Source organism: Penaeus chinensis, chromosome 30 (assembly GCF_019202785.1).
Source record: "Penaeus chinensis breed Huanghai No. 1 chromosome 30, ASM1920278v2, whole genome shotgun sequence".
Lineage (NCBI taxonomy): Eukaryota > Metazoa > Arthropoda > Malacostraca > Decapoda > Penaeidae > Penaeus > Penaeus chinensis.
Window position 1 is genome coordinate 21399191 of NC_061848.1, and position 12500 is coordinate 21411690.

The 12500-nt window shown below is 50.0% G+C and overlaps 1 protein-coding gene across 7 annotated transcripts in view; it reads left to right on the forward strand.

Annotated features, from left to right (window-relative positions):
- The window catches only part of LOC125041596 (protein FAM13A-like), a 34142-nt gene that overhangs the window by 5120 nt on the left and 16522 nt on the right, over window positions 1-12500 (forward strand). For 3 of the 7 annotated variants that reach the window (XM_047636649.1, XM_047636651.1, XM_047636655.1), the window contains exons 1-2: window positions 443-666; window positions 11881-12252. The exons of 1 other annotated variant lie outside the window; for it this stretch is intronic. In XM_047636649.1, the coding sequence (XP_047492605.1) occupies window positions 629-666; window positions 11881-12252 (410 nt within the window). In that variant the 5' untranslated portion in view covers window positions 443-628. Of the gene's footprint in view, window positions 1-442; window positions 667-11880; window positions 12253-12500 lie in introns of those variants that run through there. 3 more of the 7 variants (XM_047636652.1, XM_047636650.1, XM_047636653.1) reach the window with 3 other exon arrangements.

Here is a 12500-nt window from a genome sequence, read left to right on the forward strand (position 1 = left end):
TTACCTGCTTACGTCAGAAGGTGTGGGAGGGGGGGGGGTAGGTAGGGGGGTGGTCACATGTGATTGGCTTTGATGGAAATGATGACCAACATTTGCCGTTCTTGTTGACAGGATATACGGAACGGCAATTGCAGGCCCCGTTCATTGATAAAGCTCGAGCGCGTGGCCAGTTCGCCTTTTACACGCAACCCGATTTTTTTTCTCCCTCTCCTTCGGATGCTAAGATCTGAGGCGCTTTTCCAACACCGGATCCATTTCATGCTCATATGAATTCATCTTCGAGATTGTCAGTGGAAGGAGCAAAATTTGAGATTATATATACACCCGAAGCCTGTGAACAGAAATAGCAATGGCCGAAATGACGGAATTCCATGAAAGGAGTAACTGGCAACACCGAGCCAACAGATGGCACTGGCGTCGACGTCTATATAAGGGGGTGGAGCGGCACCTCGAGTTCAGTTGGAAGATAACCAGGCTAGTGAGAGAGTCTTACTGAGACCGAGAAAGAAATATTTTTCAAAGACGAACAGGAGACAGCAATAGAGGAAGAGAGATTGTCGTGTCTCTCAATGGTTTACGAGACAGTTTCTTCTACATCGCATTGGAGTACATCAAACACGTGATCAGCATGTGTAAAATTCAGGGGAAGACTGTGTGCACTTGCGGGTAAGTGTGTGTATGTGCGTGGAATCGTGTCAGTTTTTTTTTTCTTGTTTGTCTTTCACTCGACAGATGCCACTATGGTATTGATTTGTTAAGAAGTGTTTAATTGTTCATTTTATGCATAAGAGGTGGTTGTATATTTTATTCAGATAATGATACGATCAGAAAATGAGGATTTCTGTGTTCTTACGTAAGGTAAATTCTTTGGTAATTATCGCGTGACTACCTGTTTCATAACGTGAACCATAGAGAGAAAGGAGGAACAGATGGGAGATGAGTAATAATTTATGCGGTTTATATGAGTCGGCATTTCGTTCCTCGCGAAGGAGAGAGAGAGAGAGAGAGAGAGAGAGAGAGAGAGAGAGAGAGAGAGAGAGAGAGAGAGAGAGAGAGAGAGAGAGAGAGAGAGAGAGAGAGAGAGAGAGAAAAACATTTTTCAAGCAGGAAATGCTTGGCTTAATAAGGAGAAGAAGTAGAAGAAAAAGACATTGGATTACGTGGAAGAAATACGCCATGTTTCTCTAGAGTAGGGGGGGGAGAGAAGGTGGGGGAAGGGGGGAATGTTGATAAACAAAGGGCAGGAAAAAACGAGTTTGAATCGTGCATGACTCCTTTGTAGTCTTTTTTAGGGGGTGGGGGGAGGGGGGGCGTCCCTATCAAAGTGAACTGCAGTTTTATTAACATAATTGTGTCTTGTCTTTGGTGTTGCTTTGCCTTTGATTTCATCATTTGTTTATTCGTTATTACCATTGTCATTCATGCCATTATCACAGCTGTTGTTACGTCATCATTTCACTACGATTTATTCAATGATTGATATATATATATATTATTCTATCATGATTGTCAATTATCCAATATGTTCTGTTATAGACTTGCTTATGATAATTGTTATTATGATATCGTACTTGATGTTGATTATTCAAGTTGGCCTGTGATTGATTATTGTATGACCAAACTGTATTTGTTATTGTTAATGTAGTATAATTATAATTATTTATACGATACACTCTATTCTTAATCGGCTTATGACTGTGATTATCATTTATTATTTATTATTATTTTTTTTTTCATCATATGTTTATTGTCTTCTACGTCATCCCGTTCTTCCTCCTCTTCCTCCTGATTCTCCTTATTCTCCTCCTTTGCCTTCTCACCTTTTTATCCCACTCTTTCACTGCCTCTTCCTTATCCTCATCGTGTCCTTTTCACCCCACTACTCCTCTCCTCTCTCCTTTTCTCTCCTTCACATCTTCCAATCTCAATACCTTCCTTCTCCTCTCTCTATTTTCTCTATTTCTCTTACTTCCTCATCCTCTTTCTTTCCTCTCCTCCTTCTTCATTCTTCTCCTCTACTCCTCCTCCTCCTCCTCCTCCTCCTCCTCCTCCTCCTCCTCCTCCTCCTCCCCTCCTCCTCCCCCTCCTCCTCCCCTCCCTCTTCTTTCTTTCCTTCCTCCTCCTCCTCCTCCTCCTCCTCCTCCTCCTCCTCCTCCTCCTCCTCCTCCTCCTCCTCCTCCTCCTCCTCATCCTCCTCCATTTCTCCTACCTCCTCTCCTTCCTTTTCTTCTTCTTCCTCCTCCTCCTCCTCTCCCTCTTCTTTCTTTCCTTCCTCCTCTTCCTCCTCCTCCTCCTCCTCCTCCTCCTCCTCCTCCTTCTCCTCCTCCTCCATCTCTCCTTCCTCCTCTCCCTCTTCCTTTTCTTCTTCTTCTTTCTTTTCTTCATCCTCCTCCTCCCCCCCCCCCTCCCCCCTCTCTCTCCATCCCTAGGAACAAATTGATATTGGAAGAAGACAAGTCGATCTCCAGCCAGCTATTCACTAGTCCTCGGAGGGAGAGGATCGTAGCTTTGACATTCTGTGGCCCTTGCTTTGCGTGCTTGACTTGCTTGCTTGCTTAAAGAAGGGGGTCGTGGGAAGCGGCGGTCGTGTGTGTGTGTGTGTGTGTGTAGGTTCATGTCGTGCGTGCGTGTGTGTGGCTGCGTGTTGATGTGTCTTTGCTTGTGGTATTCGTCTTTGGGTTTGGTTTTATTTGTTTGTTTGTTTGTCTGTTTATGTGATTATTTGTTTATATATATATATATATATATTTTTTTTTTTTTTTTTTTTTTTTTTTTTTTTTTTTTTTTTACGTTTGGTTGGGTATGTGAGTGCGTTTTTCTGTTTATGGAAGGAATGGTTGCAGTGGTCGGTGCCAGAGGTGCCAGGGGAGTGCCATCTTGTGGCATCTCGTCGCCATGGCAGAGGCAAAGGAGGGGGAGGGAGGGGGGGGGGGCGGTTGTAGCAGATAACCACCACACCCGATGCTCTCTCGCTTCCCGGTGGGCATTTGTTTTCTCTTGCTTTATCTTTGTTTTTGTTTTTTTAATGTATTAGGTTGCATTTTTTTTTCTTCTCTTATCTTATTCACGTCACTCCTCTTTGTTGTTTAATCCTTCCTTTCCCCTTCTCCCTCTTTCTGGTCCTTCAGCCTTCCTTCCTCCTTTCTCCCTTTCCTCGACCCGTGTCTCCTTCTTCTCCCTTCTCCCCCTCCGTGTCAACGCTCTCCTCCTCCTCCTTTTTCTCTTCCTCCTCTTCCTCTTCTTCCTCCTCTTCCTCCTCTTCCTCCTCTTCCTCCTCTTCCTCCTCCTCCTCCTCCTCCTCCTCCTCCTCCTCCTCCTCTTCCTCCTCCTCCTCCTCCTCCTTTTCCTCCTCCTCCTCCTTTTCCTCCTCCTTTTCCTCTTCCTCCTCCTCCTCCTATTCCTCCTCCTCCTCCTTTTCCTCTTCCTCCTCCTCCTCCTCCTCCTCCTCCTCCTCCTCCTCCTCCTCCTCCTCCTCCTCTTCCTCCTGCTCCTTTCCCCCCCTCTCTTCTTCCTCTCCTCCCCTCCCCTCCCCTCGTCCCCAGCTCCGGGTACATTTCCCCTTCTCCCGGAGTCTCGTGCAGTGTCCGAAGGGGCTCGATCGATCGCCCGGCACTCGCACCATCAGCGTCTACCAACTTTAACGAACGGTGACGTCGTTGATGACGTGGGCGATGACGTAAGGCGATTCAATCGAGACATTCCTTATACTCCTCGCTACTTTTCTGTCTCGTGTTTACCGTCCTTTTTCTTGTCTGGTTCCCTATCTTCCTCTTGTATATTTCGGTTTTGAACGCGAGCGCGCGTGTGTCTTTTCTCTCTCTCTCTGTCTCACTCACCCACTCACTCACTTACTCACTATTTTACTCACTCACTCACTCACTCACTCACTCACTCACTCACTCACGTGCTTGAGAAAGAGACATAAAACCTTTGACCTTGGCGAGTGGGGGGGGATTCGTGGTTTTGAGAGGGAGGGGGGGAAGGGACGAGGAGGGGGGAGACCAAGGGAAAGGTTGTTTCGTTTCAATCAGAATAAATATTTTAGGCTCAATGACCCGAGGAGTCACGTGCACACGAATAGATAAACACGCTCGACGTAAACACACTCGCCGCCATCTCGTCTACCCTCGAGAGAAAATTACTTGACCCAGGCGTGCGGACGTGCACGTAGTTCGGGTCTGACAGTTATTATTTTATTCCTCTATTCTCCAAAGTGTCATTCCACGCTTTGTAGTGTCGTGTCCCGTCCTGGCATGGCATGTGACACAGTGCTAGTGACAGAGCGTGCGGGCGTCATGGCATCTCGCCCCGGCGCGGGGGACCTGACACTTGAGCAGCTTCAGCCTTGGCGACCAATACCTTTGACTTATTCCCTGGGTCGCTTCGCCGAGCGCGTGGCCCGTGCTTCCTCGTCCGAGTCGGTGCGCCGGCTGCGTCCGCCTCCGGGCTGGGCTCGGCGTCGCTCCGGTCGGTGCGCTCGTCACGTTTCGGGTTATGGCTGGGGAGAATATAATGTATCTGTTTTATATATATATATATATATATATATATATATGTATGTATGTATGTATGTATGTATGTATGTATGTTTATATATGTATACATATATGAATACATATACATACACACATGTATATGTGTATATGTATATGTATATATATGTATATATGCATATGCATATATATACATATATATATACATATATACATACATATATACATATATACAAACATGTATACATACATGTATACATACATATATACATACATATATACATACATATATACATACATACATACATATATATATATATATATATATATATATATATGCATCTTCCCCTCCAACTATTTACGTACACGTAAAGGCAGGTTATATTAGCAAAACCTTGACAAAGAGTACTTTGACCGAATAAAGGACCCAAAAGAGTGCCTGGTGCAGTGCCTGCCCCAAGGCGGATCCTTTGGGGCCCTCCCGGCCAGCGGCGGCGTTGCACTGGTGCTGTGATATCACGTGCTCAGCGCCTGATGCCAGCTCGATCTGGCGCATCTTCAACATAACTCATCGAGCGGTGGGTGCCAGTGCCAGGAGGCAGCCAGCGCAAGCAGGAGGGATAAGGAAGAAGGGGAGGGCGTGGACGGGAAGGAAGGAAGGGGCGACAGGCAGAAAAAGAGGGAGGGAAGGAGAGGAAAGGAAAAGAGAAGAGAGGAGGAGGAGAAGAAGACGTGGAAGAAAAGAAGGGAGGGGAGGAAGAAGGACAGGGCAAGAGAGGGAGGGTTAGAGTTCCGAGAGAAGGACGCAAGGAGAGACGAAGAGAGGAAATCCGTAAATGAAGTAAGAAGTAAGAAAGGAGAAATGATTAACCTGTTTTCCATTCCACATTACGTAGGGATAGAATGATGGAGAAAAAGGAAAACGAAGAAAAATAAAAAAATCAGAGAAACGGTTATATATATTGCTGAATCTCACAGCCCGGTATTCTCATGGGCAACTGTATTCGTGTGTATGTGCTGGCTCATGTTTGAATGTGTATGTCTGCCTGCTTACGTGTGTGCGTGCCGTGCTTTCATCCTCGACCCTACTGCCCGGTTAAGTGCTTGGGGCGGCAAATAGGGTCATCATTATTATTATTATGTCTTCTACTGAACCAGGGTTACGTCGCGCCTATGTTGTCTCACGTCGCCCGAGTGATGACTTCGGGTACAAGGCCTGTTTACTTTTAGTTGGCAGAAAAATTGGTGCTTTGAGTGGGAAGTGCACGCTCATGCCTCCGAGTCATAGTCATATCCCTGCCCCTCGGAGTTGGAGGAGGAGGAGAAGAGAGAAGAAGAGGGAGGAGGAGGAGGAGAAGGAGAAGGAGAAGGAGAAGGAGAAGGAGAAGGAGAAGGAGAAGGAGAAGGAGAAGGAGAAGGAGAAGGAGAAGGAGAAGGAGAAGGAGGAGGAGGAGGAGGAGGAGGAGGAGGAGGAGGAGGAGGAGGAGGAGGAGGAGGAGGAGGAGGAGGAGGAGGAGGAGGAGGAGGAGGAGGAGGAGGAAAAGGAGAAGGAGAAGGAGAAGGAGAAGGAGGAGGGATGAAGAAGAAGAGGAAGAGGAAGAGGAAGAGGAAGAGGAAGAAGAAGCATAGGAGGGAAGGGGGGAAGGGAGGAGGAAAGAAGGGAAGAAATTGGAGGAGAAGAGGGGGAAAAGAATAAAAAGAAAAAAGAGAGAAGGAGGAGGAGGAAGGAGACCAATGATGGATGCAAGGAGCAGGGGGGGGGGGGGGGGGGGGTCGCGGGCGTCGCACAGGAAGTTGCATGTCACCTCGACGGGCGGAAAGGACAGAGTTGATCTTGTCTTGTAAGTTCACTCACTCATGGACTTCCTTGCAAATAAACGTATCAGGAAAAATACCGTTAAAAGGCGATGTGTATATATATATATATATATATATATATATATATGTATGTATGTATGTATGTATGTATAAAGAGAGAAAGAGAGAAAAATCAAAAAGAGGAATGATAAATAAAAACAGAGATAGATAGATAGAGAAAGATCAAATAAAAGGAAAAGGTTAAGATAAAAGAAAGCAGAAATAGAAAGGAATTGAGAGAGGAAGAAAGACAGAATGAATGAGTGAGGAAGGGAACAGAAGAGCGGAAAAGAAACATACATTCCATTGCTTGCAAGTGTTGAATTATTCGTCGGGAGAGAACACCCCCCCCCCCCCCCACACCAGGAGGCCCCACAGTGCATTAGCAACAACTCCAATCAACAAGCATGCATTACAGGCCGCCTAAACGACCGTCATTTCTTTATTAGAAAGCAAACGAGTGCTTCACCAAGGAAATGCATTTGTATTTCGAACGCTTCGCCGGGGAAATGCGTTTATTTCGGAACGCTTCGCCGGGAAAAGGGTGTTTGAATATCGAACGCTCCACCGGGGAAAAGCATCTGCATTTCGGGCATTTAAACAATCCACTTTAAATGCCAACCAGCCCTGGGTACGTCTTGATAACAGGAATCCTCTCGATCTCGAATTGGTGGGTCCAGGAAGTGTCCGGGAACGCAAGGCGAACCTCTCCTGGCCGGACCCGCGGGACAGGACGGCCGCTTGTGTCGTCGGCGGCGCGGGGCCTCGGATGTCGTTGTCGGTTTTTTTTTACTTGTTTTTTTTCTGTTTTTTTTCTGTGTTGTTTTTTTGTTCCGTGTGTCTGCCTTCGTATCCGGATTCTTTTCCCTTTCTCTCTTTCTCTTATTCAAGTTTTGTATTAATTGGTGTGTGTGTGTGTGTGTGTGGAGAGAGAGAGAGAGAGAGAGAGAGAGAGAGAGAGAGAGAGAGAGAGAGAGAGAGAGAGAGAGAGAGAGAGAGAGAGAGAGAGAGAGAGAGAGAGTTAATCACCAGCATGTGCTTTCTGGGCACAGGTGGTACCTGTGAGCTAAATGTGTTCCTGAGCATTTTCGGAATTTATTTTGTTTATTTGTTTTTTTATTTAATTGCCTGTTTGTTTATCTATTGATTTATTTGTTGAGTTGTCGAGACACAAACCAAGAGAACCGACAGGCGGAAAGGGCGAGGCGAAGACGGCGGCGCGGGTCTTTGCGGGGCTTCGGGCGGCGGCCATGGAGGCGAGGGCGAGTCTGCCGGGCCTTACTGGGCCAGCGTGCGAGAAGCCAGGGCGCCGTGCTTATCCTCGGATCGCGGCCGCCGCCAAAGGCCTCTGATCTGCGCCTTCCTCCTCTTCCTCGTCCTCTTACTCTTCCTCATCTTCCTCCTCCATCTCCTTTTCAGTTTCCTACTCTTCCTCCACTTCCTCCTCCTCTTCCTCTACTTCCTCCTCCTCTTCCTCTACTTCCTCCTCCTCCTCCTCCTCATCATCATCCTTTTCTTTCCTCTCCTCCTCTACCTCCTTTTCTCTCCTTTCCTCCTCCTCCTTTTCTTTCCTCTCTTCCTCCTCTTCCTCCTTTTCTTTCCTCTCCTCCTCCCCTTCGTGCTTCTCCACCTCATCTGTCCTCTTACTCTTACTCCCCCCCTTTTTAATTCTCTTGTTGGCTTTTCGTACATCCCTTTATCATTTTCCTCCTCATCTACTCTTCTTTCTTATTCAATTTCTTCGACTTTCCAACTCTCCCCCTTTTTTTTGCTTTCCCCTTTTTGTTCTCTTCATCCGTAAGAAGCCACTACAACTTCACATTATTCTTTTTGTTCTTTTTTTTCTTTACAATAGTTCGAGAGGATTTGAGGCAGTCCTGCTCTGGCATTTCTCCAACTCTCTCTTTTTTTCTTCTTCTTTGTTTTTCTTTTTCTTGTTTTTCTTACCCCTGAGAATGTCCCCGCGTTGTTTCGTTGTTTCTGGTCTTTCACTGTCGCTCTACTCTGCGTGTGACGGAGTGGGGGTGGGGTTAGGGAGGAAGTAGCAGGCATTTGATGAAGAAGAAATACAGAGACATTGTTGGAATGCTTGTGGAGGGCGCTCGACGAGCCTTTTGCGGCGGGACGGAGATCGTTTTGTTATCTGGGTCTCCGAATGCCCTTCCCGCTCCCGTAACCTTCTCCCCCGTCCGATTCCATAACAGGAGTACCTCCTTATCCCCTTCTCCCTCCCCTATGAGGCTCCTCCTCCCTCTTCCGCCACATTAAAACTCCTTCTTCCTACCCCCCCCCCCACCACTTATCGGAAGCTCCGTCCTCCCGTCTACCTCCTCCCCGCCATATAATCCCCTCCCCCTCCCCATTCCCGCCCCAGCCCCCATGACGAGAAAGCCCCCAAGGTCAACGGAGGGCCGGCCGGAGGAGGGCCCTTAGGCAGATATTTTCGGGATTCTTTCTGTTTTCGAGAAGGAGAGTGTTAGATCGGCGGGAAGGCTTTTGAGCCGAGCGGAGAGGCCCTCGAGCCGCTGGAGGAGGACTCGACGTGGGAGAGGCTTTGGTTGGGGAGGTGGAGCTTGACTGGAGGAGGGGGAGGGGGCTGGAGGAGCGCCGAGTCTCCGGTAGGACTAGGAGTGGTTGATGGCGGCCGGGAAGGAGGAGGAGGAGGAGAGGCAGTCCTTCTCGAGGGCACCGGACGCCCGTCTCCCGTCGCTCCGCCAGCTCCAGCTACGGGAACAACAGAAGATTATCAAAAGGAGAGGTGAAGGAAAAAGGAAAAAAGAGAAAGGGAAGGAAAAGGCGGAATCGAAAACAAAGAAGGAATGTTAGTGACCTTATGAGAGGCCAGGGTCAAGGAGCTCTCGTGTCCCGACCGTGTGAAAGGCCATTACTCCAGGAAGGAGGGAAAGATAGAAGGAAGGAAGGAGTGACCGACACTTTTTCTGAGGCGTGTCTCCGGGAAGAAGTATTATGACCGCTGGGGTCAGCGCGACGCCATGGGGTCACGCTGCTCCTCGCACGCCAAGGCCGATGACAAGTGGGTATTCAGACGAAAAAATAGAGAAAATGAAAAATATCAAACGTGTTCCCCCCCCCCCCCTTTTTTTTTTTAATTTTAGTGAGTGACAGATGGGAGTTGATCAGTAGAAAGAGGTGGGCGGAGTTGGGTCGCAGTGGCGTAGAGAAGTAAGCAAGAAGCCAAGTCGCGGGGTCGTTGGAGGCGCCCCGTCAGCGCTGAAGTCGCACCGAAGCGCCCGAGTCATCACAGGTCAAGAAAGGACGACCCAATGCAAGCAAGAAAGCAAACAAGATGACTGTACTTCCAACGGCGGACGCTTGCAACCGACATCCACGCCCACGGACCGACGGACGCAAGCAAGCAAGCACGGACACACGCACGAACGCACGCACAGATCGATCGATGGCGAGACTTGCAAACTCATGCTGATTGTGTCGATTCCGCCCAGTTTGTCGTGTTTACGTTTCGATTCCGAGAACGAGAACGATTTTTATTTTTTTCGCTTCTCTTCAAGACTTTCTGGACGATACGTCGAGAGAGAGAGAGAGAGAGAGAGAGAGAGAGAGAGAGAGAGAGAGAGAGAGAGAGAGAGAGAGAGAGAGAGAGAGAGAGAGAGAAGCCGTACGACTACGGGTTGTTTCGACGAAGACGTGGCGCTAATGCCTCGGTTTTACCTCGTGCTTTTCTTCCTGTTGCACATTTGCAATACGAAGAAGGAGGGGATTACGAGTGTGTGTGCGCGTGCGTGTGCGTGCGCGTGCGCGTGTGCGTGCGCGTGTGCATGCGCGTGTGCGTGCGTGCGTGTATGTACGTGCTTGACCTTTACTCTACGTGTTCCTAGAGTTGTATTGACTTCATTTTTTTGGAATATCGTCAACCCTGGCTTGACTTGGGGTCAGCAAGGCCGCCGCTGCACGCTGAAAGGTCGTCCCTCCGCGTCAAGGCCGCGCGCAAGGGTCTTCGCGTGTGAACTTTTGTTAAAGCCGATCGCGAGGATGTCAATTGGGGAATTTGACTTTTTGAAGTCTTTCATCCTTCCTCCGGGTGTCGACGACCAGGGAGCGAGATGTAGGTCGCGGGGAGGAGGGGGTGGAGGTGGAGGTGGAGGAGAAAGGGGAGAAGAGGAGGACGAGGAGGAGGAGGAGCTGGAGGGGAAGGGGAAGTAGGCGGAGGTGGAAGAGGAGGAGTAGGAGGAGGCGGAGGTGGAAGAGGAGGAGGAGGAGGAGAAAGGGGAGAAGAGGAGGAGGAGGAGGAGGAGCTGGGGGGGAGGGGGAGGAGGTGGAGGTGGAAGAGAAGGAGGAGAAAGGAAAGAGGAGAAAGGGGGGAGGGAGGAAGGGGGTAGTGGTGGAGAAGGAAGTGGGAGTCGAAGTAAAAGTAGACGTGGAGACGGAGGAAGAGGCGGAGGTGGCAGTGGAGACATTTGGAATGGGAGCGATGGTGGTGGAGGTGTGTTGGTGAAAGAGGAGGATAAAGCGAAGGAAGTTGTGGTGGAGAAGAAATCGAAGAGGGTCGGTCGCGGTGAATGTCACGTGACCGGCATTAGCTTGGTGTGAACGTGACTCTCCCGTTTTCTCTCCCACTTCCACGGGGAAGCGGAAGGGGAACTAAAATATTCCCCCTCGCTTCGGCCCCCGCTGACGAGCAGACGAGGGACAGCGGTCGGTCGGTCGGTCGGTCGGTCGGTCGGTCGGTCGGTCGGTCGGTCTTCCAGCGTGGCACCAAACCCGTTTCAACTAATTTCCCATCTAAGCAGGTCTGCTGGCGATCCGGTCCCTCCACCACTTTTTGCCGCTCGCGAGGGGGGGGGGGGGGAGAAGGACGTCTCAACCCCCCTACATCTCTCTCTCACGTCTACCAGGCCGCATTCTACGCATACGCACGTACGCCATTCGGGTCTAGGGGGTCGGGTGCAGTCGTTCTGCTCGGTTGGATGGGTGGATAGGTGGACGGGTGGACAGGCGGCGGGGTTGGCCTGTCGTTTAAAAGGCCATGCATCCAGTCAAGGCGGAAGGAAGGAAAGATTTGCCTTTGGTTACGCAAGCACTGACAAGGAGGTGGATACGCCTCGGGAAATAAGGCACCCGATCGTATTCTCAGGAAATGTTCGTAAGAAAGCAAACTCATCATGTCCTTCATACTGCTTGTGTAACCAAGAGGATTATCTGCGAGAAAGATACTGCATTACGTAAAAGAGGTAGGAAACGGTATATGAAAAAGCAAGTTAGTCTTTTGGAAATGTTCCGCCTGTGTGCCTTAGAACTCCCGCTGTTCCTCGGAGGAAGGACTTGCCTCCCGCCATGCCCGGGCTCGAGCCTGCCAGGCCGCGGAAACCACAGGATGTGTAAGTCTGTAGCAAGTTCTGCTGTGGTAGGGAGTCATTCACGATGTTTGTACAGACCTACAATCATAGTCACATGCTGACGTACACATTCACTCACCCGCACTCACACACTCACACTCACTCACACCAGCGAATGCCAGCTCGGCTAAGCCCTGTGGCTGGTTGTCCTGCAGGTTACCTGAATTGGGTCGGGCCAGCGGCGGCGCCTCCAGCAGCGGTGGCAGCGGCGTCGTGTGCAGCGGGGCGTGGACCGCGTCGCCGGCCGTCAAGCCGCTTGCGCTCGTGCCCTTGGACCTCGCCTCGCCCGTGACCTTTGACCCCGGCGCCCCCCCGTCGCGCGCCCCCGCCGACCCCCAGTCCGCCAGCGCAGCCTCCGCGGGGCACGAGGACCGGCCGGGCACCTCCGCCGACGACGCCCTCAGGAAGGAGCTCAAGGAGCCGCACGGCGAGGAGGCCCCCGACGCCTTCCCCGGCAGCCTGCACCGCAAGCGCAAGGAACACGCCGACGGCAAGGAGGGCGGCGAGCACGACCCCAAGTTTATCAGGTATCTCACCAGCGAGAGAGGCGCGAGCCAGAGAGAGAGAGAGAGGCGCTAAGCAAAAGAGCGAAAGACTAGGGCATGATTTTTTACACTTTGTATTATTGTTCCTATTACTTTGTTATATACTGTATCGCTGTTTTTTTTTTTTTGTACTGGCTATGCTGTATATTTGATGAGTGTCACCCGTACTGCACTTGAGTGGAGGAAAAGGCATTCGCTGGAAGTCTTTGTGTTTGTCCCTCTTAGCTTGC